The sequence below is a fragment of the Sminthopsis crassicaudata genome, chromosome 2 (assembly GCF_048593235.1).
Source record: "Sminthopsis crassicaudata isolate SCR6 chromosome 2, ASM4859323v1, whole genome shotgun sequence".
In the NCBI taxonomy this organism is placed as follows: Eukaryota; Metazoa; Chordata; class Mammalia; order Dasyuromorphia; family Dasyuridae; genus Sminthopsis; species Sminthopsis crassicaudata.
The window spans coordinates 420,264,949-420,291,948 of NC_133618.1; the positions used below are offsets into that span (position 1 = coordinate 420,264,949).

A 27,000-nucleotide genomic window follows, 5' to 3' on the forward strand; every position below is an offset into this window, starting at 1 on the left:
GCTGTGGTCAGTGAAACATATGGATTGTTAGGCAGCCTTCATCCATAGACTGTCTACAAAACATGGGGTTGTTTTCAGAATGCTCAGGTGTTGTTTATAGGGTGCCAAGAATCATTTAGAAGACTGAAAACAGATGAAGCCATAAAAAGTTGCTACTAAAAAAGTGTTCATAGATAGACCATACACTAACACACACACACACACACACACACACACACAGCCCTCCCTCTACAAAGTAGAATAATAGAACATGAAATCACACCTGACTTTGTGATGAAATTCTATACCTCCTTGAAGGCTATGAAGTGGAAAAGTTCTCCCTCTAGACCAAAACGCAATTCTTTGAAAAGCCTATTGCCATAAGCATTAATTCCCCCTACCTAGAGAATAGGTCTAGTCCCTCCAGGATTGCTTCCTGTCCTCTAGGGACACTTGCAATCATAATAGTCAACTCATCCAGTTATTATTTTTAATCCATTAGTAAATTTTGTTAGAGAAAACCTGTTAAAGAGTTATTTTTGAATTATCTTTTTCATTGTGCACTGTTAATACTATTGTTATGAAGGAGCTCTATTCCCCGACTTTTAAATCACAGCAAGTGCTTTTAATAGAGTGATATAGTGGCAAGAGCATTGCATCTCTCTCATAGGAGGGAGGTTTGAATGGTGGATCTGCTGGTTGGCAGCATCATAGAATATTGGCGTTGGAAGGGACCTCACAGGCTCTTTAGCACTGGTTGTAACTGAGCTAGAAATTTTTATAATCTCCTGGACTAGTGATCATGGAATATCTGCTTTTAAATATTCATTGTGGGTAAACCCAGTCACTTGAGACAACTGATTCAATTATCAGGGAGTTTATTTTCTTAGATTTTGCTTTGTTTTGTTTTGTTTTAACACTCAAACCTAAATTAACCTTTGTACAACTTCTCATAGTTTTGAATTCTATCTCAACACTTAAATATGATTCCTCACCAGATGTTTGAAGAGTACCTCCAAGTTGCCTTTTTTCCTCAGCTCTTACGTTCTTACTTCCTTCAGTGGTACGTGCAGGGTACCACTTCAACATTCTGGATGAGTTATACCTCTTCTAAATTCTTCCTTAAAATGGGGTGCCCAGAATGGAACACAATATTACAGCTGTACAGGGAAAAATCTCAGTGGAGCCATTAATTCCCTAGTTCTGTGCTTTTTAAAAAAATGCTTCTTAATATTGCATTAAGGGGCAACTAGATGGTACAATGCATATAAAGGATCTGAGTTCAAATTTGGCCTCAGACACTTATTAGCTGCGTGACCTTGGGCAAGTCACTTAACCCTGTTTGCCTTGGTTTCCTCATCTCTAAAATGAGCTAGAGAAGGAAATAGCAAAACATTCCAGTATCTTTGCCAAGCAAACCCCAAATGAGGTCATGAAGAACTGGACACAATTGAAATTACTGAACAAAACAACAACAAAAAATATTGTGACTTTTTTTTGACTGACCTGCCACAGTTTTTCCCCTCAAACCTCTATCTATATCCTTTTCAAACTGTTGTCTAGACACGTCTCCTTTACCTTTGACGGTTGAAATCCTTTTTAAAAAAATTTAGCCAAAATGTTACACTGTGCATTTATATTCTAGTATCTCTCTGTATTCATGATGTCAGTAATGTGGGTTTTCCCTTTAATAGTTCAAAATACATTTCATCTATGATTCTCTTCCAGTGTGTTATTGGTCCACATCCTACTCTAAGTAATCTGTAGAGAATCCAGTGTGTTGAAGAGTAGGGCATCTAACTCATAGACCTGAGGTTTGAATGGTGGTTGAAGGTCCTCCTCAAGGGCTCTTAATCTGGTGAATGTGAACTTGTCTTTGTTCTTTTGGTATTTAGATGTCTGTATTTCAATATATTTGGGAGAGCTTTTTAAAACCTATGTACTTTATTTTATCTATTCAAAAACATTATTCTGAAAAAGGATTTACTGACTATATCAGTTTTCAGAAGGAAATGAGTCAATGGACTCCATGGGACCAAAGCAGTATTTAGGATACTCATCAGTTATTCCTTGAGCTCAGTCCATGTATGTCCCACATTTTTTTCCTAACAAAATATTTCCTGGTTAATATCCATTCCACCATTTAATGTATGCAAGTCATCATAAGTAATCTGCTATGATCTATTTATGTCTACTATATGTCTCTCAACTGTCTTTGGTCCAATTGTTGTTTTGATTCCTTAGTGATTGTCATGTTCCACAATTTTTAGTCATGTAGTAGCAATGTGGAAATATTGGTATTTTAAAAGTTGAGTTATTACTTCAGGGAGAAGTTCAGGATCATTAAAAGCTTTGTGCATTTTCCAAATTCAGTCCAGTTGATTTCCAGACTGAACTCACTTTCCATGTATAAAATTTGTAGAAGGCTTATATATTTTGATATACTAATCTAATAGTCTTCTCACCCAGCTAGCTACATACAACAATCCTAACAATGTGCATTCTTTATTCATTTGATTTTTTTTCTATCAGTTTTACTAGGATAATAATTTTTGAGTGGTCAGTGATGTCATTGAAGAAGCTCTGTGCCATCAAGAGAACTTTCCGCTCAAAAGAGCACTATTAAACAAAATGCACCTTTGATGTGTCTTTCAGTTATTTTCTGACTAGAAAGTTATGATTGAATATAGAAAACAGTGAAAACCTAATTGTTCCCTTCTCATATATTCATTGCCATTATTATGTTGGTAGATTTTCTTGGGATAGAAAGGTAGCTCTATGTGTCAATAGTTTTTGATGTTTATTCCTTTTTCTGGTAATATTTTCCATGATTTCAAAAATCATTTTGGTATTATCCCTTCTTTCATTTAACTTGAAAATTTATTCCTCCCTTTCAAAAATGCTTTTCCTCCAGCACTGATTTCTTGTGTCCTTTATCTGATTCACCTGCTTCCTCCTATCTTCATCTTCTTTATTTGTCTTTTTTTTAGAACTTTGAATTTATCTCTATTAAATTCCATCTTATTAGCTCCATCCTTTTTTTCTAACCTGCTGAGATTTTTTTTTAAATCCTGTTATCCAGTTTGTTAGCTATTTCTGATCATATTATCTATAAAATTTAATAAGCATGCCATCTAGCTCTTTATCCAAGTCACTGATAAAATTATTAAAGCACACAGGACCAAGGAACTCTACCAAATTGCTTCCTCAAAGTTGCCATGAAACTGTTTATTTCAGCCTATTCACTTAGCCAGTTTCAAGTCCACTTAACTTCACTCATAATTTAGTCATCTTGTTGAATCAACCAACCAGCATTTATTAAGAATCTACTGTATACCCTGAACTGTGTTCCATAGATCAGTGAAAAAACTTAAGTCCAATGGTTTGTTGAAATCTAGGTACACCTTGGTTATAGCATTTCCCCTTATCTACCGGGTTGATTAGCTTGATAACAATTCCTTTTTCCTCTCAAAACCTCAGTTTTCTTAACTGTTAAGTGAAGGAGCTAGCCTAGTAAGCTCTGGAGCTTTTGAATCCAAAGTCAGGATTGCAGGATTTAGAAATTTAAGAGGTCTTAGAGATCATTTAGGACCCAACTTGCACATTTTTCCATATTTCTTTGATTTATGGAGGAAGGGGCGAACATGCTGAAGATGGCATTATACAAAAATGTCCCATTCATTTGGAGAGGGTGCCATTTAAAAACAAAACTGATTTAAGTAAGGTAGAATTAGCCCCTCCTCTAGAGTTTAGGTAAGGAACTAGATATTGGGTGCAGTGTTTTAGCCCCAGGCAGGGTGGAGGCAGAGCTTCCCAAGACTGGAGCCCCTCCCAGTACTTAAGTCTCCGTATATAGTCAGAAAAGCTCTTCCTCCCCTCCTACAGAAGTTTAACCAAGGGAACCAACTGCAACAGCTTTCCAGTTCTGGTGAAGTGCAAAATGTGAAACTAACAGACTGTTAGCTCCAGGGGGACTGATCCTGAATACTCTGGAGATGAGGGTAAGACTTTGATACTGGTTTTGAAGTACTCTGGCAAGAAGCACCTGGGGCATGATATATGCAAAAGCCAGGATCCCAAGTCCTGCCCAGCTCCTTCCATTTGTAACTACAGAAGTGAAACCTGATTCTCTTAGCAGATTTCGGGGAATTTGTCTCAGAGGGTTGCTGTTTGCAGTTAGATTGCAAAGAGTTAATAATAATTCTGCAGTGCCGGATTAAGGGACTTGGATGATCCATGTGATGTTGATGTGGTTTGGCCAAAAAAACTAAAACTAAATCATTTCAACTCTGAATTTTCTCATGTTCATTCATGAAGGTGTGATCTTTCCCACCTACTTGCAACTCAGGGTGCATGAATCATTAATTGTTGCACTAATCCCAAGGGATCATCTTCTCTACTCTGCTTGTAATGAGGAGCAAAAGCTCAAAACCCATTTATGGAGAAATATGTCAGTCCCTTTGGAAGTTTTCATTTCTCAACTTGGAAATTATGTTGATTGGAGTAAGTCAAAGCTTACTAGAGGTTGTTTGTCAAATTGATTGTCTTCTTGTTGGGGTGAGAGAAAATTCCTAGAGTCAGTTTGATTTTGGCTTGTCTGCTCACTATTTAATTCTGATTCCTACTATGCGGTATATATTTTGAAAGATAAGCCACTGTGTTAATGCAAGCGTGCATAGTCATTGATTTTTTACAAGATTTCAAGGAACAAATGTTGCATGTCTCTGCTCCAGCTTTATTTTTCTTTGCTAGAAGAAGTTTATGAAAATAATTTTTAATAACAGCTCTTCCATGGGACCATCAGGCTATCTTTCTATAGCAAGTACTTGATAAATATTCGTTGAATGAACAAATGAATGATGAAAGTTGATTCAAAATGTAGTCTGTTTTATTTATTGGCTTTATCTATTTTGTGACAGTGAATTCCAGAAATAAGACATTGCCTTGAGAAGCTCCACAGTCTATCTTTAGGTGTAAGTGGATATGAGAACTTGAAGGCAGAATTTTGATTGCAAATGGATAAAAAAAGAAAAAATCCCAAAGTGTAGGGCTTTCTTGCTTTTAGTTCTGAGCATCCAGTAGTTCAAGATTCATTTGTGCCATCATAGCAGCGGCAAAAATGTGCTTACCTTTTCCCAAAGGATTGGGGCAGGCAGTTCATGCAAAAAAATAAAAAATTTCCATTCTGTTCTCCATCATCCCCTTCCTATGCCCTATGCCAGAGACTTTTAATTTGGGAGTAAGGTGGGGTGTGTGTCCATGTTATATATATATGTGTGTGTGTGTGTGTGTGTGTGTGTGTGTATTCATATATAAGCACACCCATACATATATATCATGTATGTTATCTATATCTTATACATTATATTTATCCTATATATCCTATACATATCATATATGTAAATCCTATATGTGTAGATAACTATTTCAAGATAATTGATTTCCTTCATGATCCTATGTATTTTATGTTATATATTTTAAAATCTTATTCAAAAAAAAGGGATAGGCTTCACCTAAAGAATACCTATAGGATCCATGAAATAAATAAACAAACAAAAAAATGAAAACATCTTCCTCAGGTAATGGAAGCAAGAGTTATTAAAAAGCTCCCCCAAACAGGTCTATACTCCTAAATTTTTCTTATTTGAATTTAGCTGAAGTAAAGCACTTTATCACAAGACTGAAGATTAATTTATATTTGTAAAGCTTAGGACTTTAAGCTTCAAACTGATGCCCAGTACACATACCCTGATTAAACCTACATTTTTCTGCCACTTTGTAAAAAGGTACGGAGAAGATAGACACATTAGCCATTTTCACTTGTGTCTACATTATTTTAAAAATTGTTGCTTCTACATTCAAAAATGCCTCTCTGTTGCATTGTGTTTATACTTTTCATTAAGAAGCTGATATTTAAATTACTCAGGAACGAATTCTTGTTAAGGAATGTGTGGATGCTGAGATTATTAGGGTGTTTCCCCTAAATTTTTGCAAGTGTTACTCTTTATGTTTTTCTAACCATTTAAATTACAGAATCCAAAGAACCACGTTGAGCTTAATACATTGTCAAAACCCACTGTAACAAATGATTGTTTTCCACCTATGAAGATATCATTAAGCATATGCCAAGCAATCAGCTCTCAACTGTAATAGGTTCATGGAAAGAAAGGCATTTTCTAATCGTATTCAGTGGTGTTTTTCCCAAGACAGCAACAGCTTTTATAAAATGATGGTTATATCTCCTCATTATAGAATCTAATCTCCCCAGAAGACATTCAGCAGCTGCAAAACCCTAGCATCTTTTAGTTGTAAATTGTTTTTTATTATTTATCCCCATTTAACTAAAAAAGAAAGGGCCATCAGATGATTTAACAAGACAAAAATTTAGTGGTTTTAACATTTGACAGCAAGCAATTATTATCCCATGCATTGATCTCTTTGGACCCTATTTTAATAGTAATCCATGACTTTGGCTTTCATGCCTGCATTGTGTAAGTTTCTTGTGATTTTTAGAAAAAAATGAACCTTCAGTATTGGCTGTTTTCTATTTTATTTTAGCCCCATGAATAGGTGTAGAATTTTGAGTTATATGTGCTTTTTGTAACAGGTAAGAAATTTCAATATTACATGAAAGGAAGTGTTCTTGGACAAAAGCAAATCAAATTCTGATTACTTCAATTTACTAAATATAAAAACAATATGATCTAGTTACAAATGGGAGACTTTTTTGCTAAAGTTCTAAATGGTTTGATTGTCTGGTATAATCATTGCTTCAAAAAGTATTTAAGTTTCCAGATTTTTACGAAAGTAGCTGTTCTTTTTGTTTGGATATTTGGTGAAATTTGAGGGTAAAATGGTTCTGATGAGATATCTAAAACTTCAACTATTTTGGAGAAGCAAGATTTCATAACCCAATGGGCATTTTTAGGATGGGGCATTCATTCATTTCAAATGAAATCTAGTTGAGAAGTGATTTCACATTCATTCACTCACACAGATAGAGACCATGTGCTCTTTTTCAAAGTTACATTTCCTTCCATAATATATTAAGAAAGTATCTGCCCTTTTTTCATGGTGGAGTTACTTGTTGAGTTTGTCTAGAAAGCTTTTAAAATAGTTTTCCCTGCTGTCGACTGTTTCTGTCCCTAATGGGAGGTCCCACAGACCCAATTAAGCAACTGTTTATTTCCATGGATAATATCTCAACTTTCATTTTACCTATTCTATGTAAACTGAAATTGCAGATTTGAGGTTTTCTATTTCAGTCCTGAGCTTAAGGTCTTAAGCTTTGCAGATATAAATTAATCTTCAGCCCCTCTGATAAAGTAGCTTGACTTCAGCAAAATTCAAATGAGAAATATTTCTTATTTATTGAGTTCCCCACAAATAAGCACACTCCTACCAATAATAAGAACTGTGGAACTTGTAATGTTGTAATTCTATGTTTCTAGGTTTTAAAAAAATAATCTACCCTAGATGATGTTTGTCTTCCTATTTCTATTATGTATATCTCATTCAATGTACAAAAACTATAAAAACAAAGTTCTTTCCATATGTCTCCTCTTCCCTTTATTTTCAAAGTCCTGAAGATGTGATTTTTTAAGTATAGAAGAAAAACAATATGGTTATATTCAAGAAAAGATTTCTCTCTGTTTCTCTCTCTCATACACACACATATACACACCACACACACACACACACACACATACACACACACACACACACACACACACACACCCTACGAATTAACCATGCCTAGGGCTTAAAAGAAAATCAGGTCAAGCTGAAGGAAAAATCAGGCAACATGACTAAAATTAATTTACTACACTGTACTATTCCTTTCTCTTCCCTTTGTGATAGAAATGCATGTGAAAATGGGTTTGCAAGGGGATTTGTTTCTTTCTTTTTTTTTTTTTTCCCATGGCAACAAATATTAATACATTTGTGTCTGCCCAGATTTTAATTTGAAGCATGCTTTGGTCCAGTTACTATGTTAAACGTTCTTAATCATGTTTTCCTTAAGTCACCTACAGTTAGACCTCATCAAGGGCCCTAGTTCTTGTTTGTATTTTCCAGATGTTGTTGTTTTTCTTTCGCTCTTCTTCTCTACCTCAGAAAGAAGTATTCTTTTAATATTGCATCAAACATCATTTCTCTATGGAACCATAAATGTTGAGCTAACTCTGAGGAATTTCAAGGCAAAGGTCACCATCATTTTGAATCATGTGGAATAGGAGAATTCTGCAAGGTTCTGCCACTAATTTGTTGTGTGACCTTAGGGGGAAGCCTCTTTATTTCTGTCCTTTCATTTTCTCATCTTGCAGATGAGATTGGATGAGATGACATCTAAGGGTCTCTTATAGTTCTAAAAATCAGTGATTTTTAAAAAAAATCTTTTCATTTCTTCTGTTATATCTTTTAACTTAGGTTATATGATTACTCAAGTGGTGTAATAATTATTAGGATTAAATGAGGTTCAGTTAGCACAGGATTTTTTTGTTTGTTTCTTTTTATAAGATGATAGCCATTAAGTCTTAATAGGTATTGGTCTTGGAGGGTGAGAAGGAGCAGAGAAAAGAGTTTTCAATGAAAAGCAGGATATCAAACAAAGATAATATATGTTCCAGCAGCAGATACTGAGAACTTCTATATCATTTCTACAGTCTTAATCTTGAGGTTCTTTTGAGCTGGTACTCCCTGATCAGTTTCAAATCCCTCTTTTACAAAAGAATTCAATTATAAGGTTACATTGTGATACATTTGGTGTGACCAAATACTTACAAAATTAAGTAAAAAGGAGAGAGAAGAACCCTGAGGCAAGAATGGTAAGATAAGGGATGGTTAGAATATTTTCTTGCTGGAGATTTGAGGGGTAGGTGGGGCCATTTCATTAGCATATGAAGAAGAGAGAAAAGGTCATATGCTATCCACTGAGAGGCTTTTTTACTGAAGAACTGTAGAAACCTATGGCATTTCTAAGATTCTCACAAAATTACTTATATCTTGGGCCTCTTTCAGAGTCCTCTTTTGGTGGGCTGCCCAAAATAGGGAATAAAATTGTACCAAATGTTTATATACTGAAGTGGTGGAGCTACTCTGTGATTTGGGGGTGGGTTTGAGGGGGCAAGAAAGCAGTAAGATTTAACAAAAATCTTGTAAGAGCAATGCATCCTCACCTGGGATTAACCACATGTATTCTAGATGGATCACCTATTTCTTTTCATGGCTGGTATGAAGGGTTATTAGGAAAGAAACTCCACCCCCAATGAAAACCTATTGTGCCTGAATTTAGCTGTTCTAAAATAGGGGCAGGAGCCCTTTAAAAGTAGGTCAACATTTGCCAGATCAGTGCTAGAAAGAGGCAATGCAGCTCAGTCTGATTGCAGGGCAAGCAGGTGAGAGCAGCAAACCACCACACAAACTTCCCTTCTCTTTTCTGCCTAAGCACTGACAAGTCACACCCTGCTCTAACAAATGAGCCAAAAGAAGGCTTCTTTACCTCCCAGGTGAAAATTAATTATTGTTTGCAGAGTGCTTTGAGATCCTCAGATGAAAGCAGCTATAAAAGCAGAAAAGGTTATTATTTTGAGACCAGTTATAATCTCCCATTTAGTATTGGAAACTGCTTCAAGCTGAAATGCTGAATCCTGAAACTGAGGTTGCCTAAATATTACATTTCCTATAATTAATTTGAGCTTAAATTTCAACACAGTGACATGTTTCTTTTAAATAAAGTTAAGTCCTCTAAGGATGGATGAGTCTATATGGGTCTCAATTTTCATCTGGGAGCTAGACATTTTTCAGCTAGATGGAAAGGATTTAGAGCAAATATATCACTGATTCCCAATGTAGGAGAATAGTGGTACCTGCATAGGCCTCTGACCTTTGTTGGCCTCTTCTACCTTGGAGAAGAGTAGCTAAAAAATAATCATAAAATCTTAGAATTTTATATAAACTAGTTTAGCCTACCACCAAACCCCTTTGTGGTATTTTTGACTGCTGATACTCTAATCTCTGCTTAAATATAGGGAGTTTCTTTACCAAGAATACCATTCTATTGTTAGACAGCTTTCTTTATTAGGCCATTCCTTCTTGTGTCAACCTGAAATCTGCCCTTCTATAGCATCTCTCCAAGTAGGTCCTAGTTTTGCCTTTAAAGCAACTAGTTCACATCTAGTCCTTTTCTATGCCGGTTTTTGGAGTATTTGAACACACAGGTTCATGACCCTCCTTTTTATCCCTAGTACTACCAACCATTGCTCAACATATTGGTTATCCTGCTCCGAATATATTTCATCTGGTCCTTGTTCCTCCTAAAATGTGCTACTTAGAACCGAACAGAAATCTGCAAAGAACTGCAGCAGTACAGTTGTACTTATTTCCATTGATATACACACTACATTCCTTTTAGTATATTAAAGGACATTTTTATAGTTGCATTATACTATATTTCTATTAATGTGGCCTAAAACGGACTTTTCTTTTCCCTCAAAACTGCTATAAAGCTTGAACTTTTTAGCATTGCCTAAGACACAATTAGATGACTCAGTGGATAGAAGTTAAGCCTAGAATCTAGAAGACCTGAGTTCAAAAGCAGACTCAAATACTTGTTATCTATGTGACTGGTCAAGTCACTTGGACTCTGTGTACCTTAATTCAATGGAAAAGGAAATGGTAGATCACTCCGGAATCTTTGTCAAGAAAACTTTGTGGATAGTATGGTCCACAGTGTCACAAAGAGTGGGACAATAAGAAAGGTCTGTCATATAGAACCTTACACACAGTAGGTGTTTCATAATTGTTTTTATAAAGTATTCATATGAATTGACACTAAGGCAGGCTTTTCCTTCCCTGTGCTTATGAATTAATTGACTTCCCATGAAGAGCTTGGAGAGATAACAATCTATAAATTATAATTTCTGAATATGTGTATTAGCGTGCTGTATGATGCAGGGCATCATAGGATCTAAAAGTGGGCCTCAGTTTTAGAGTTCTTAATGTGAAGTCTATGAATTTGGCAGCAAAAAAAACCCTGCTGTGTAAAATGAGGTTGGGTAAGATGGCTGCTAAGGACCAGCTCAGTACTCTAAACTGCTGTAGATGTTTATTATATGACTTGCTATGGAGATATTTAAATCCTAGAATATGTCTCATGGAATAGAGGAAGACCACACCTGTTATGAGCCATACTTGTGAATGTCTACAGATGGAATTCAAGCCAATCTCCACCACCATATTTTCACTGTTGAGAGCCTTTCTCCTCAGATTTTAGGAATAAAACTCCCTGTTTTGGCATTCACAGAGCTAGTTGGGTCCATGCCCTGTGTGGTGTTGGTAGCCTCTTCCTTGGTGTTTACCTTAGCTCCCCAAGCTGACCTGCCCAGAGATTGGTTGAACAGTGCCTTGTTTCAAGCTTGCAAAACCAGTGGCTATTGTATCTGTAGGGGAGAGCAGATGATTCTTTTCCAGCCCAACACTGTAATTTTATCAACTCTGGCTCATGCAAACCTATATTTATAATGCTAATTAGGAGGGCACACATTTAATTTGGGTTGAGGACTGTTTGTATCTCCTGGAGCCTGATAGTCCAAGGCTCAAACTGCGGCAGTCACAGGCAGATCAGGCCTTTATGCCTTTTCCAAGTATTTGAAACAAGGGCTTACTCTTGCCAAACAATTTCTCTGTTGAATTTAAAAGTGGGGGGGAGAAAGGGGAGAAACAGACCGAGGCAGAGACAGAGAGAAGGTGGGAGAAAGGGAAGGTAGGAAGGGAGATGGAGAGAAACAGAGAGGAAGAGGGGGAGAGGGAGGAGGGAAGGAGGGAGACAGACAGAAACAGAGAAAAGGAGAAAGGGGGAGAGAGAGGGAAGGAGGGAAAGAGAGAAGGAGGGAGGGAGAGAGTAAGAGTATGCTGAATATGCTGTACCTCAGAAAACTTTGAGTTTATCTTCTGCCTGCATAATATATTTTGCTGTGTGCTGAGAAAACATGCCTCTTATGTTATCTAATTGTTTCCTGACACATTTAGCAACATTTCACACTCTTTAAAGTGACATTAACATTGCTGACAGTGGAGGTGCTTTCATTAGACAGGCTTTGAATTGTAGCCAGGATGCACGGCAGGTCCTTAAACAGGCTTGTAAAAGGCAAGAAAGGTATTATTTGTGAAAATAGGGACTTGGCCAACATTGCCCTGCTGATGTCTCTTAATTTTGCTGACTCAAATAAATTTTTAAAATCTTATGAGAGGAGAACTTCTCATAGTCATTTTATTTCCAAAGGCAGGCCACGGGCCTCTGTGGATGTTCAGTGTATGGGCTTTGGTAAGCTTTTAGTGCCACTCTATCAAGCATATTCAATTTAAAACATTCATTTAACTACATTTAACACTAAGTACAATGCTTTTTTAGACACAGATTTGCCATTACTCCAAAAATAAGATATAGGTTAACTGTGTTGTGAGTACTCATAGCTTAGCATTCTCCCCCTTTTTTTTTTCTTTTCTTTTTCTGAGGCAATTGGAGTTAAGTGACTTGCCCAGGGTCACACAGCCAGGAAGTAAAGTGCCTGAGCCAGATTTGAACTCAGGTCCTCCTGATTTCAGGGCTAGTGTTCTATCCACTGCGCCACCTAGCTATCCCCAGCATCTTCCTTTCTTAGTGAGACCTTTATGTTCTTTAGTCATTGCAGTCATGTCCAACTCTTCATTCATGGAGTGGTTTACTATTTTCTTCTCAATTTCATTTTACAGATGAGGAAACTGAGAACAACAGAGTTAAATAACTTGCTCAAAGTCACCTAGTCACCTAGTATCTAAGACCAGATTTAAATTCAGAAAAATGAGTCTTCCTGGACCTGTCCCCAATATTCTATCCAGTAATACTTGATGCCCCTTATGAGTCTTAGGAACACTTTTCCTCCCCAGGCATTGTGTTCTAGGTGATCCTTCAGAGAATATTGTTTTAGAATTATCTCTTTCCACCATCACTTTTTAAGAGATGAGATTAATTCATTCTTCTGACCTTGAAGAAAGCTAGATCCATATCTCTCTATAGTCTCAGCTTGATGAAACTGTTAAAACAAAGCCAGATTTAGTGAGATTATTGTGTTCTAAGCTCTGAGAACCCTGGGAAGCAGTAGTGTTCTATAGAAAATTCAAGACCCACCTCAGATGTTTATCATACATTGGACTTTGGACATTTTGACTGACAAATTTAGATGAGCATAACCCTTTCATGTCTAAAGCTGTGATCTGGAAGCTAAATGGAAAATCCTGGTTGGGCCTTGGTGAGTCCAGGTGACCTCAAGTCACCTATATTCTAATTGGAGTCAGACCATCTGCCTATAAAGTATAGGAAAGCTGTTCCAACTTAGATCCAGAAAGGATTCTATTAAAACTTCCTCATTTTGTAAATGAAGAAATGAAATTTCAGGCTACTGATGTCCAGAGAGAGACCGTGTACTATGTGAATCATAAACAGAACAGTCCTCATCTTAATATTCTTTCCACTTACATCATACAATTTTGTCTTTTAGATGTAAGACTGATTGAAAACCAATATTCTTTCAATTCACTGGAGTGTGTGGTTATTGTATCCATAGGAGAACTGGAGATCTTTCACATCAGTTTATAACTTTGAAAATATCTATGTCTATTAGCTTCAAGGGAGTTTTTTTTTTTTTTTCCCTTCCTTAAAAAAAGATTCACCTAATAAATATTTAATTAGTACCCACTGTATCCAAGGCCTTGGGGGAACTTGAAGGGAAGAAACAGTCCCTGCCCTGAAGGATTTTATATTCTACAGAGAGATTAAATGTATATAGAGATAAAGAAATATAAAACTTAGTCTTTCTAGACGACATCTTTACATATTAGCAGTAGATCAGGTACCTACCTATTTTATCATATTTTTTAAAAATGCAAGTGGCATTTATTTTTCTATAATTAAAATGTAAAATGGAGGTCTAGTATTTATGGTGTGCAGATTCTTACTCCTTTTTTTAAAAAATATTTTATTTTCAGAACAAAACATAACACAGTACAATAAAAAAGAATGATTGCACATGAAAACTACAAATCTTTCTTGTACAATTTATTATTCCCTTCAAAGATACTACTTGCGAAGTGAAAGTTGAAGTGAAATTTCTTGAAGCTTAGTTTGCTTCCTAGGGGAGCTGCCCTCAGGGCCCATCACTTGTTGATTCTGTGAAGTTAGCCGGTAGGTGTCTATGGCCAAATTTAAGCCCTTTGGAGGCCTTGTCTTTTCTGAGGTTCTCTCAAGTTGTCTTAGGAGGACAACTGTTTTACCCTTTTATTTTCACTTCATTTCATGGTGATTTTCTGTCTGTGGTTTGTTGCTCTCATTTTATAGATTTCTTAGACTTAGCTAGGTAAGATGTAAGAGGTTATCTAGTTCTAGTCCAACCACTGTTCTTTTTTAAAATGAGTATGGCAAGTGTAGCCCAGAATGATAAAAATGACTTGACCAAGGTCATATTGGGAGTAACAAGTTAACATTATACCACATGGCAAGAACTAAGCTGGGTGGATAGTCAATGCTAACTATCCCAATGCTGACTATCTACTTAGCTTAGTCCTTGCTCTGTGATGTTGCATCTGTCATGCTCTGATCATTTGTTGATTATTTAATAAGTTTTAGTTTATTCAGTAAGTCGTTGATCATTAGTCTTTATCCTATGGTGTAGTATTTATCATATCGTGATCATTTATTGATTATTCAATAACAAATATCACACAATAAATTACTGATCATTTAGTAGCTATCTCATAATGTCTTACACCGTCAACAAAATTATTTTTGTTGTTATTGAATGTTTTCAGTCATGTTTGAATCTTCATGGCCCCATTTAGGGTTTTCTTGGCAATAATACTGGAGGAGTTTGACATTTCCTTCTTCAGAAATTGAGGTAAACATAATTAAGTGGCTTATCTAAGGTCACCTAGGAATCTAAGGCCAGATTTGAATTTGGTCTTTCTGACTCCAACTAGGTGCCTGGAAAATAAAATTATACACACTCTTGTATAGATTTATATTGTTGACTCTTGTTTCATTTTGTTTTATTTTACCCCTCCAAGTGAAATATAAGATTCTTGAGATTCAGGAACATATTGTACACTGCTGTATACTTCGTAGCACATAGAACAAGACAGAGAATTCAGTAAATAGGTGTTGACTGTTTATAGTTTAAGGAGACTCATTTCATCATATCTTAGTTTTCTAATTTATCCATTCAAGATGTTAATAACACTGTCCTAATTTAGAAAGTTTGGAAACATATAACACAATCTCATCTTAGAAAGGTTAGAAGATTTAATTAATGTTCATGGGGCACCTTGACATCCTTAGATAGGAGGTTATTTGAAGATCTATTGCTTTTGATAAACATTTATGTCATTGCAGATAAGGTGGAGATTTCTGGCAATCTATAGCCTACAAACGTGAAAATAGCACAAATTAACTTCCTTTCAATCTCATGAATATGAAGATTGCCACCATTATAAAACTATTGAAATCATATTATTTTAAAATAAACTTCACTCTCCATCTAGATCCTGATCTATTTTTGGTACCTTTCAAAGTACCATGCTGCAGAGAAAATGTGATATATAAACATGCAAAGCCTCGGTGTAATATGCTAATGATGCATGAATCTATCTAGGGAAAACCTGTGGGGACTGGCCATTCTTGGACTCTAAAAAGAGAGTCTTTAAATTGGGGGCAGACCCAACACGGAGATTTTCGCTAAATTAATTTTACCAGCTTAGGCAAAACTTTGATTTTTTTTTTTTTTCCAGTGGCTAGTTTATAAAGATTTGTTTTTTAAGAAAATGCTTAACTGGGTTTTGGGGATTTTCCTGAGTAGAAGTAAAGTGGGCAATTAGGTTTCTTGTTGCAAAAATTAAAAATAAGGTTATTTGGGGGTAGAACAAATTAAGTTGTTTTATAAAAACAGAGCTTTCCCTAGAGTGCAGCTTATCTGGTTGATTGGATTGCCTCAGGCAGCCTTTAAGGGGCTCTGATAGAAAAAAAAATTAACTCTGGCCAGATAATCCTAAAATATCAATGAGGCATATGTGTATATATATATTTGTATGTATGAGTGTATGGATCTGTTTTTATGTGCATGATATATGTATGTGCATGTGTGTATCTGTATATTCCTATATAGCATTCCCCAAAAGTTTTAGTGCAGTTTTAAGTTTTAATTTCTATGTGTATGTGTATGTAAGTATATCTGGATGCATATATATGTGCATGTATGTGTGTGTGTGTGTGTGTGTGTGTGTGCATAATACCTATATATGTATATAGAAAGAAAGGAGAGAAAGACAAGAGGAAGAAAGAGAGGAAAGAAGGAAGGAAGGAAAAGAGGGAGGAAGGGAGAGAAGGTGGGAATATTTTTAAAATTCTTTTAAACATATTATGAGGTAATAGTTATAAAGCACTTTGTAAACCTTAAAGCACTATGTAAATGTTAGCTTTGTGGGTCTTCCCTTCACTAGTATAACTCTCAGTTCTTTCCCATTTTTTCATGCAGTCATTCTTGTCCCAACATGTTTGTGGTAATTTTCTGGTTCTTTTAACATTCTGGATATGCCTTTATATCACTCAGACTGTCCATCTGTTGCTATTCATTCTTGCAACCTGACTTGGCAAACCTCTTCCAGTCTTATATATCATTCTCTGACAATCATACCTGACCTTTTCTAGTCTATACAATAGCCAGTACAACCTTGAACAATAAATAGTAAATATCCTTTACTGGGCCTGGATTTCTTTCTTTCTATAATGAGGGGAAGGGATTACGAAGGCTTTTCCATTTTTGAAATGACATACCTGGTGGAATTTATGCCACTTCTTATTGTTGGTAACCTGTCATATGATACTTAAACCCACAAAGAATCTTTCCATTGCTTTTTGGATCACTATAATTTTGATTGCCCTGAGATTATGTTATTCCACCATTTAGCTAAAGTCCTAATTCTGAGTTCTCAAGACTGAATTCATAGTTTTTGTCCTATTACATCACCATCCAAGAATAGAATTCTAGATAACAATTACAAAAAACTAACTTTTATCTCTTATCTAAATCCTCTTCAAAAGGGATTAGTCAATCAATAAATATTGAGTACCTACTATGTGTCAGGCCCTATCTTAAGTACTGGAGATACAAAAAAAAAACCCAAAAGAAATGAAGGTAGTTGCTGCTCTCTAGGATCTCCCAAGTAAATATTACAGACTAGCTGTATAAAGGTTAAATAGGAAATAATTAGAAGAAGGATTAAGAAGGGTTGGGAAAGACTGCCTGCAGAGATGGCTTGAACCCCATCCCTGATACTTAGAACCTGGGTGATTTGGGACAAGTCATTTAACCCACATGGGCCACAGTTTCTTTATCTGTAAAATGAAGGGGTTGCAAGCTGGGACTTGAAGAAAGCTAGTGGAAGCCAGAAGGTAGAAATGAAGGAAACCATTGCAAGTACTGAGGACAAGCAAAAGAATGCCCAGAGCTAGGAGATGGTATGACTTGATTAATGGGATCTCATCTAATAAGTTATTTGATATACAAAGTAGATGACGTATAGGGCTGCTATTTATTTATTTCTCCACCATCAAACAAGTGTCTAAAATATAAAACTGACATCTTGACATGAAATAGTAACCCATTTCTGATACCATGTTCTCCCAGGAGATAAGTGCTTAAAAACATTAAAAATTGAAACACATGTAGGACTACAAAAACAGGAGATTCCAAATTCTTGAATTTACAAGTTTGTCCCAAAAATAAAACCAATACAAATAAAATCTTCTCACCTCAGGATCATTCTTCAGTTAGCTAGGCGCAAAAAAAAAAAAAAAAAAAGGCAAAAGAGATACTTGGAACTTGAAGTCCAATCTCACAATCATCTCATCTCGACAACCCAGCTAATTACAATTTGTTCAATGTAGCCATTATCTATCCAGAGAGGAAGAAAGAGACATCTCCTCCTCCTCTTTTTGGAAAATGTAAGGAAGCTCTGGAAAGTCCTAAACCACAAGTTCTGAAGGAGAAGAGAGGATAAGCATTTATATAATTAGATTTTGTGTGTATATGTGTGTGTGTGTGTGTGTGTGTGTATGTGTGTGTGAATTACTTATTATGTAGTAGGAATTCTGCTAAATACTTTACAAATAGCATCTCATTGAATCCTCACAATAACAGTAAGATAGGGCTGTTATTTTCCCCATTTTATAGTTGAGGAAACTGAGTGAGAGAAGTTATTTCTCATTTTTAGTTTTACGGAATGGACATATTTTACTGTCCAATGACCAATCCTCGGCGATGAAACTCTTCCTCCTATAATGGAAGAAGGGAGCAAATGAGGGGTATTACAAAGAAATCAATAAGAAGCTTCTGGTTTTGCATTCCCCTTATAAAGAAGCCAATGTACTTCTCATTGGAAGCAGTAAGGACACACACTATGGGAAATTACTGAGTTCAGAATACATCAGTCCCTGAAAGTGGGCAGGACATAGGCATATGTATTCAGTGGGATGGCCACTGTGCTTCTTCAGGATTAGCAGCTATATGGGATTAATCAAATAGTCAATGCTCAAATAGATCAGTGGTCTTGTTGAAGTGGGTGGAGTCCCCAGTTATATGGAAAGCAAGAAACCCTAATCTTATCTGCCCATCTCTCTTAGACTTTTATCTTTGTCCCTCTGTAAATTCACCAACTAAGTGGGAGGAGGCACAAAAGTTACTCACTGGGAATTACTTGATTCCTCTTGAAAGGATTGTAGTAATGAATAATAATAACAATGATAGTTTGCATTTATATAGCGAGTACTATGTACCAACCACTTTGACTGGCACTTACTTTACAAAAACCTTAGCTGATACCACAATCCTGGTAGGTAAATGCTGTTACTATCTGTATTTTACAGAGGAGGGAATTGAAGCAGATTGTTGTGAGGGGACCCGCTCAGAGTCACACAGCTAAAAAATATCTAATTCTGAATTTGAACTTCCTGAGTCCAGGTCCAGCACTCTATCCACTCTGTTAGCATATAGCTATATATCACTCATTTATCCCAGACTCTCATCACATGCTCAGGTCATCTACTTTTTCAATCATCTATTTCTTTGGTAATGTCTTTTATTCCAGCTCTTTTTTATAGTTTGTTTTGTGGGTAGTTACTTACATCTACCACAAGCTTCTTCTTTGTTTTTATTTTCCAAATATTTTTAATTTTCCAAAATATTTCGTATTTCATAATTTGTAGCCATGCAACACCACTAGTAGAATATGTGTTAAAAAGACAAACCTTTGTTTCAAGAAGTTTGAGGTCATGAAAGGAGTCTTGCAATTTTCCAGAGGCAAGCCACATAACATCCCTTGGGGAAATATTAACATTAAAGGGATGAATTTTTGCCAGGGCAAATAGATTGTCTTTGAGAACACTGTCGTATTGTGATCCAGCCTGAGCATGGCTTATTGCATACCTGTAGATCCTGTTATTAGAATAGAAAGTAGCAGTGGTTTCATCAAGATGGAGGAGCTCCCAGTGTGAGGACTCTCTCTACCAATAGATAATGAATCTTGTGGAATTGCTTGAATCAAAGAAGGGAAATGACTACCTCAGAGACTCACATTTGAAAAACTTCAGGTAAGGTGTTTGAACTCAGGTTTTCCTGACTCCCAGCTCAGTTGCTTTATTTCTACTATATCAAACTACTTCTGTGTCTTTCTAATAATTGCCTTAGAATTTTCCATTGGAAACAAAGGAGCTACTTGAAGATGTGACAACATGACATAAATAAAAACATATGTATATGAAGTCTTCACACATCACAGCCTATGTTCAGCACCGTACCTGAGCAGTGGGAAACAAGGAACATTTTCTGCACTTTAAAAATCCTTGTTTGCTGGATTCATTAGGGTCCCTTCAGTTGTGCATTTGTGATTGAAGCTAGAAACTCACTTGCTTCAGGCTACGTTTTTTTTTTTTTTTTAATTGAAGAAGTAGGACAAGAAATTGAATATTTCTACTTCACCAAGTGCTTCTAGAAACCACCTAGGCCATTGTAAGGGTTAAAAGAGAGTTGGTATGTTGAACCCCTCCCAGAATCCCAGCCTGGGATGGGGATACTGAGGTGGAGAAAAGAAATTATGGGAGATTTTGAGCTAGAGCTTTCTCTCCTTCCCTCCTCTCTCAGTGTGTGTTTGTGTGTGTGTGTGTGTGTGTGTGTCTATCTCTCCATCTTTCTTTGTCTCTGTCTCTTTCTATCTCTGAGCATCTGTCTTGCTGCCTCTCTTTAGTTTCTGTTTTCTTTCTATTCTTACCTCGTCTCTCTATCTCTCTGTGCCTATCTTTATCTCTCCCATGTGTGTTAGTCTGTGTCTCTGCTTGTCTTTCTGTCTGTCTCTGTCTCTCTCTGTATGTCTATCTCTTTCTGTATTTCTCTCTCTCTGTCTCTCTTTTATTTTTGTCTCTATCTTTGTCTGTCCCTCTATTTTTTTCTGTCTCTGTCTCTCTCTCCCTCTCTGTCTCTTTATCTGTCTTTGTCTGTCTCTGTCTCTCTATCTCTGTATCTATCTCTGTCCCTGTCTCTCTCTTCTGTCCCTGTCCCTTCTCCCTCTGAGGGGCTGGGATAGGGGTGAAGTGGGAACAATAAGATGACAGCTGGGTAGTTTAGATGAATCTATTTGAAGGATCACATTAAGATTAGGCTTCATTCTGTGAAAAGCATGATGATATAGTAGAAAGTGTGCAGAATCTGAAGCCAAAGGATCTGTGCTTGAATCCCATCTCTGACACTTAGAACCTGGGTGATTTTGGACAAGTCATTTAACCTACATGGGCCAGTTTCTTTATCTGTAAAATGAGGGAGTTGCAAAAATAACCCCTGAGGTCCCTTGCAACTCCAACCCCATGAGAAGCAGGGTGGATCTTTGAGCAGTGAAGTTCCCTTATGAATGTAATATTTTAAGAAGACGAATCTGGGTAGGGTATGCAAAATTGACTAGGAAGTAGGGAAGAAATCTGAGCCAGGGAATCTAGCTGGGAGGCCACCCTCCTGTGGCTTCTCCCTGTATAATAGCACCATATGCATTTATGATAGTACCTCTGGCAGAACCTCTCTGGGCCACAGTCTACTTTGAAGATGGGGACCTCACACTGCCTTGAATTTTTATGCAAGTCAGATAAGAAGCATCGTTGCTCTCCTGTAATCAAAACCAGACAGTCGTCCTAGAATTTGGTGTCTTTTCTGAAGAACTTTCCTGCTGATTTAAAGTGTAATTTAAGGGGCAAGGAGGATTGTATTTTCAAAGAAACAGGGAATGCATAAAATGAGGCAAAGAAATGTCTCAGATACTGAAAATATATCTATTCTCTCCTCTGTTTCACCTGAACTATTCTCTGTAACCTCCAGAGATTTTTGGCTCTGACTATGCAACATTAAAACATCTGTAGGGAAAGTGAAAATTCATCTGTATGTTTCATTCACACAATGCCAAATATTGTAGAAACATCTGGCTCATTGACTGAATTTTTCCCTTTTCAACCAGATGTTTGGCCTTGTATCAGCATAGTCTTAGTGAAACACTAGTGACTTTGTGCTAGTTATCTCCCGAAATCAATTTAACCTTGACAGAGGTCATATTTTCACATGGATGAAGTTATTCATGAATAATTTCTCCATCTCAACAGACAGGGAGATTTTTGTTTGTTTCTCACATCAGGCATTTCTCCCAAACCCCAAGAAATCATCTTAAAAACAAAAAGTAACAGTCTTTGTGAATAGTTCTGGGATAAACCTGCATTCTGGACATGTTTGCTAGACATGCTTTTCTATGTTCCATAGGGCAAAGAAACATCTATATACTTTACCTCTGTATGATCCTACTAGATTTAAATCCTTTGCTCTTTTGATATGTAATCTTACTTCAGTACTACTGAGCAACTAGAATTTCATGAGATAATTAAATTTCATCAGCTTTAATACAGGATTCAGTAAGAGTGTTCATTACCCCCCCATTTCTTATCTTTTCCCCTCATAATCTTCATCCTTAATATGTGAAAAATATGAGCATTTCATACACATTTTAGTATCTCCATGAATGAAAAAAAAAAAAAAAAAAGATCTATTACTTTTTAGTACATTTGGAAATGGATCCAGAAAGTTTCACACTACTCTAAGCCAACAACTGCTTTCAAATCCCATTTCAGAGTAGCTGGGTTTTGGGAAGTGATGGGAAGATGGAAATGCAATAGATTGGCCTTAGGGTGGTACAGATATTTCATGCAAATTCAAATCAGTTTAAGAAGCAAAATGATGCTTTAAGAGAGACATCACTCTAAAGAATGAAAACCTTACTTCTTTTGGCACAAGCTGTCCCCTGATTTCCACCCCAACATCATTGATCCATATCAGGAGTAGGTTAAATTATTATGTAGCCTATGGGCGAGCCATGGGGAGTCTTGTCTCTAGTATGAATTGTAGGAGTTGGAAAAAAAGTAAATCATCATTAATTTGGGACCAGAAAAAAAAATTGGACCTTAAATTAGCCATTTTTGGATCATTCCCTATTTTTATTGGAAGGGCATCAGGGAATCAATCCAATCATCTGGATAGCTGCTTATGTCTTGAATTGTGCATGTTAAAAACTAAAAACTAAGAAGAATGTTACCTTAATGAGATTTTAGTATATTTGCATATATGTGTGTTAAACAAATCTATTAAAGCTGCCCCATCTGCTGTGCACCCTGTAACCTTTGAAATACACCCGAGGGCCATGCCACCTTAAGTGGTTTTGCAGGAAATAGAAAGCAAAGAGAGACATGTTAACTTTCAGCTTCTGCCACTGTACTTTGGAACCTGTCTGTATCGGTGCAGATGGTCTCTGTCAGTTGGAACAGTCACAGGGGGAAAAAATGTTAGCATAATTGGACAAAATTAGAAAATTACATAGTGAATACAGTACAGGATAGCAGTTGATTGGGACAGATCTGTGGATTGAGCAATATCACGGTTCACAGTAGGTCCCAGGGAGCAGAATTTAGGGAGTAACACAGGCATGCTCTTTTCTGGAAGCAGAGGGGCAAGGGATTCACAGGAATCAAACTAGCTTGCGACACATCTTCTCAGTGCACTCAGTGCACCCTAGCGCTTTCACTGTTCTTCCATTGTCTGTATTTGTATAAATTAAAAAGCAGCTCTGTCTTGTACGCTATGAAATGAATTCATGCTTAACAAAATTTCAAAAAAGTTCACATAAAGAATAATTTCACAGCAACTATCATCAGACTCTTGGAAAACTTGAATTTAATTCCACTTCAGTTGCTCAAAGGAATTTAAAAATTGGCTTCCAGCCATCCCAGTTGTACAACACTCATTCTCAGATATGTCCCCCGATAATACAAACTTTAAAACGTATTATTGTCTATGTTAAAATTTGTTCCTGGCTAGAACCTTGCTGTTAAGTAGATATCGACGCTCCTTAAGTTCTGTCCTAATGATTCTGACTTTGGAATACCCAGATTATGTTCAATGGCTTTCAAAAAGATAAATACTGTTTCTCACAAGTGGCTACTTCTGACATCAAAACACAATTGCATTATGAAAAAAGGGCTATAGAGGGCGATTGTAGGCTAGATAAAGGGACTTCCAAAATTTTATGGGGGGTTTTTTTAATCTCTGGAAAATAATTTTCATGAAAATTTACCCAATCTGGAATATCCTTTTGTGAAATTCTTCATCCCTCAACTCAGTTAAATTCCATTCATTTTAACAATCATTTATTCATTGTCTGCTATAAGTCAAGTCCTGTATGAAATCTCCCTATACTTACAATCCCCATCACTTTTCCAATCTTTAAATTCCTATAATGATGGACCATTATTATTCTCCACCCCCTCCCTTCCTAATTACTTAAAAGCCAACAATTTATTTAGGCTATCCCTTAAAGAAGAGAGATACATGGAAGAAACTGTTCATTAAGTGCTATCAGTGAGCTTGGGCCAGTGGGAGAAAGTAATAATTCACATTCAAAGTTGGTCTGGAAATTTGGCAGTAATCATTGCTAACAACAACAATAATAATATCAGCCAAATCTACATAGTGCTCTTAGGTATACTGTTTTCATTATACCAAAGCTTTTATTCTTGCACAGTTCTATACACACTGATTCTGGTAAATCATATCCTATTCATTCTTAATTGACATGATTTCAAGGATACTTTTTCTTGATTTATGGTTGTCTTTCACTGGACAGAGGTTTCTAATCTCTCTAACTGTACATATTGTTTTTATTCTCCCATGTTTTTATCATCTTGTAAATAAATGAATGAAAAAACAGATATTAATAATTTATCATGTGGCAAGTTCTGTGCTAACGTTAAGGATTACAGATGGGAAAAGAAGACTTTCTGTTTTCAAAGAAACAGAGTTTGGATAAAAGTGACAATAGGAAAAACAGTATAAAATGCAATTCATAGATAAGCAAACACTGAAATGTATTTTTAAAAGCCCATCATTTAAAAGAAACTGTTGCAGGAGAAACTCTGTAAGAAGCAACTACCCTTCCCTCAAAATATATCTTATTTATAAGTTTTGTGTTGTATCCATGGAACTTCCTTTAATTAGGAATGATTAAGAGGATGATTCTTTGAGGGCCAGGTGGCTTTCTAACTCTGGTGCTCAGAAGGAACCTCATTCATTCATTCATTCATTCATTCATTCATGAAGCACACATTTATATAGACTTATAATGTATCAGATCATGCTAGGCAGTGTAGATACAAAACCAAAAACAAACAGCGTTTGTTTATACGTTTAAAGAAACTCATTCTATTGGAGGAGACTACTTAAACACAGCTAAGTAAATACAAAATAATTTCGGAGGATAGGAAAGGCACCAGAAACGGGTGGCATCAGAAGCTGGCGCCTGAGCTAAGTTTTATCAGAGGTGAGGAAGGACTACACTCTAGAATCCCCTTTGGGGTTTTCCTCCACTCTTCCATCCCCTTGTTCTTCCTTCTCACCACTCCCCACTCACCTTATCTCTCAGCTTTAGACCATGATTCTTTAACCTGTTGTAGCTGGGACAATTTCACAGTTGTAGAACTAAAAACAAATAAATAAAATAACAATGTGGGCAACTGAGGTTTTATAGATGTATTATAAAGGAGGTAAAACTGTACCTTGTGGTAATCTTTTCCTGATAAATTGGCCAACAGGTGTTACAAACCACATGAAAGGAGAGACTGAGGGAAAAAAATAACCAGCATCTGGGATCTCTCCAGAGCATCCCATTGCCTGGCTCCTCCCTATTTCTTCCACTTAGCAAAGTTTTGCACATTATCTCCCTCATTAGATTGTGAGCTCTTTGAAGTCAGGGACAGTGTCTTTGCCTGTTTTGGTTTTTACTCCTCAGGGCTTGCCACAATGCCTAGAACATAGTAAATGCTTAATTAATGTTTGTTGACAATGACTGACAGCCTATTAAGGAATCTCTTCATGAAACCATGAGTGTCACCAATACTTTGGGGTGGGCATTAAGTGTGATTCCTCTTCCTAATTCTTTTTCACTTGAACTTAGCTTATCTTACCTAACCCATGAAGATGGATGTCATGTTGTTTCTGAAATGACAAATAACACTTCCTCTGGTATAAATTTACACATTGGACTACTTCTAATAACACATGCAGTGTTTTCAGTGGGACACAATATATATTTTTAAAATCTTTCTGTTACCAGCAAATTTCAGTATAACTTTCTTAATATTATACTCATTACATTCATTGCTGACCTTTGATCCCTCTGTCCTCTTTCCCAGGTCGTCCCATTCCACCTACATCCTCGTCTAGCCTTCTCCCATCTGCTCAGCTGCCTAGCTCCCATAATCCTCCACCAGTTAGCTGCCAGATGCCATTGCTAGACAGCAACACTTCTCATCAAATCATGGATACCAACCCCCGATGAGGAGTTCTCCCCTAATTCATATCTGCTCAGAGCATGCTCAGGGCCCCAGCAAGCCTCCAGCAGTGGTAAGGAAACAGCAAGCACATCAAGTTTGGATGTGTGATTGTTTGTGTCTGTCTGTCATATGATCACGTTTTTGCTCAGAAGTTTCTGAAACAAGGGAATGGGGATGGAAAATGTGGCAGGGAGTAAAGGGGAAAGACATTTCTGTTATGAGGCATTTCATTTTCAGGGCAAATAACATCTATTTTCCCCTCTTATTCATTTCATTCTATATAAAGAATTCTTAATTTGGGTCTATAGATCCTCAAGGGCTACATGATTGTAGATAAGAAAAAAATACATCTTAATTTCATTATAATTGGTTTCCTTTGTAATCTTATGTGTATTATTTTTTGTGTGCTTAAAAACATTAATCTGAGGAGTTCATCAGCTTCATTAAACTGCCAAAAGAAGAGTGTGTCTATGATTCCTCCTAAAAAATATCTTGTCTAGTGTATTTGTATGTTAGTAAAGACTTAAAGAATGCATCGGTATAACTACATTATTTAAGAGGCTTTATTTATCTTAATTTTAATTATCTTAATTATGTTAATCTTGATGGCCTTCTTGGATAGATTTCCCCAGATTCCACATAGAAGCAAAATTATCTCAAAGGTGGAATACAGATGCAGGCTGTTAAATTTGAAAGTTGAATTTTGTATCATTTCTGTTATGATACCACTCAAGGAGATACCAGTGCCCTTCCAGATCCCGGTATATATGCACATAAGGTATCATTTTATGATGGGTGATATTTGATTTCTGGCTGCCTTAACTGGTTAGGAGATTTTGCTCTCAAATTGCCTTTACTTGTTATGGTCCCTGAGTTCTGTGACAAATTTAAAGGGATCTCTCTAGGGGTTCATGTTGATATGACTTTGATTGGGTCATGTGGTATGGTGGTAAACATTACTCTGCAATTTTCAAGTAACAGGTAATAGACTGTGTGGAATAGTGGAAACATCACTGGCTTTAGTGACACAGTAT

General features: G+C 36.5%; 1 protein-coding gene across 1 annotated transcript in view; it reads left to right on the plus strand.

The window, feature by feature from the left end:
• Positions 1-27,000, plus strand: part of TENM2 (teneurin transmembrane protein 2) — a 985,642-nt gene that overhangs the window by 596,472 nt on the left and 362,170 nt on the right. Inside the window, 2 exon segments of the mRNA XM_074292010.1 lie at positions 25,826-25,962; positions 25,964-26,036. Coding sequence (XP_074148111.1) covers positions 25,826-25,962; positions 25,964-26,036 — 210 coding nt within the window.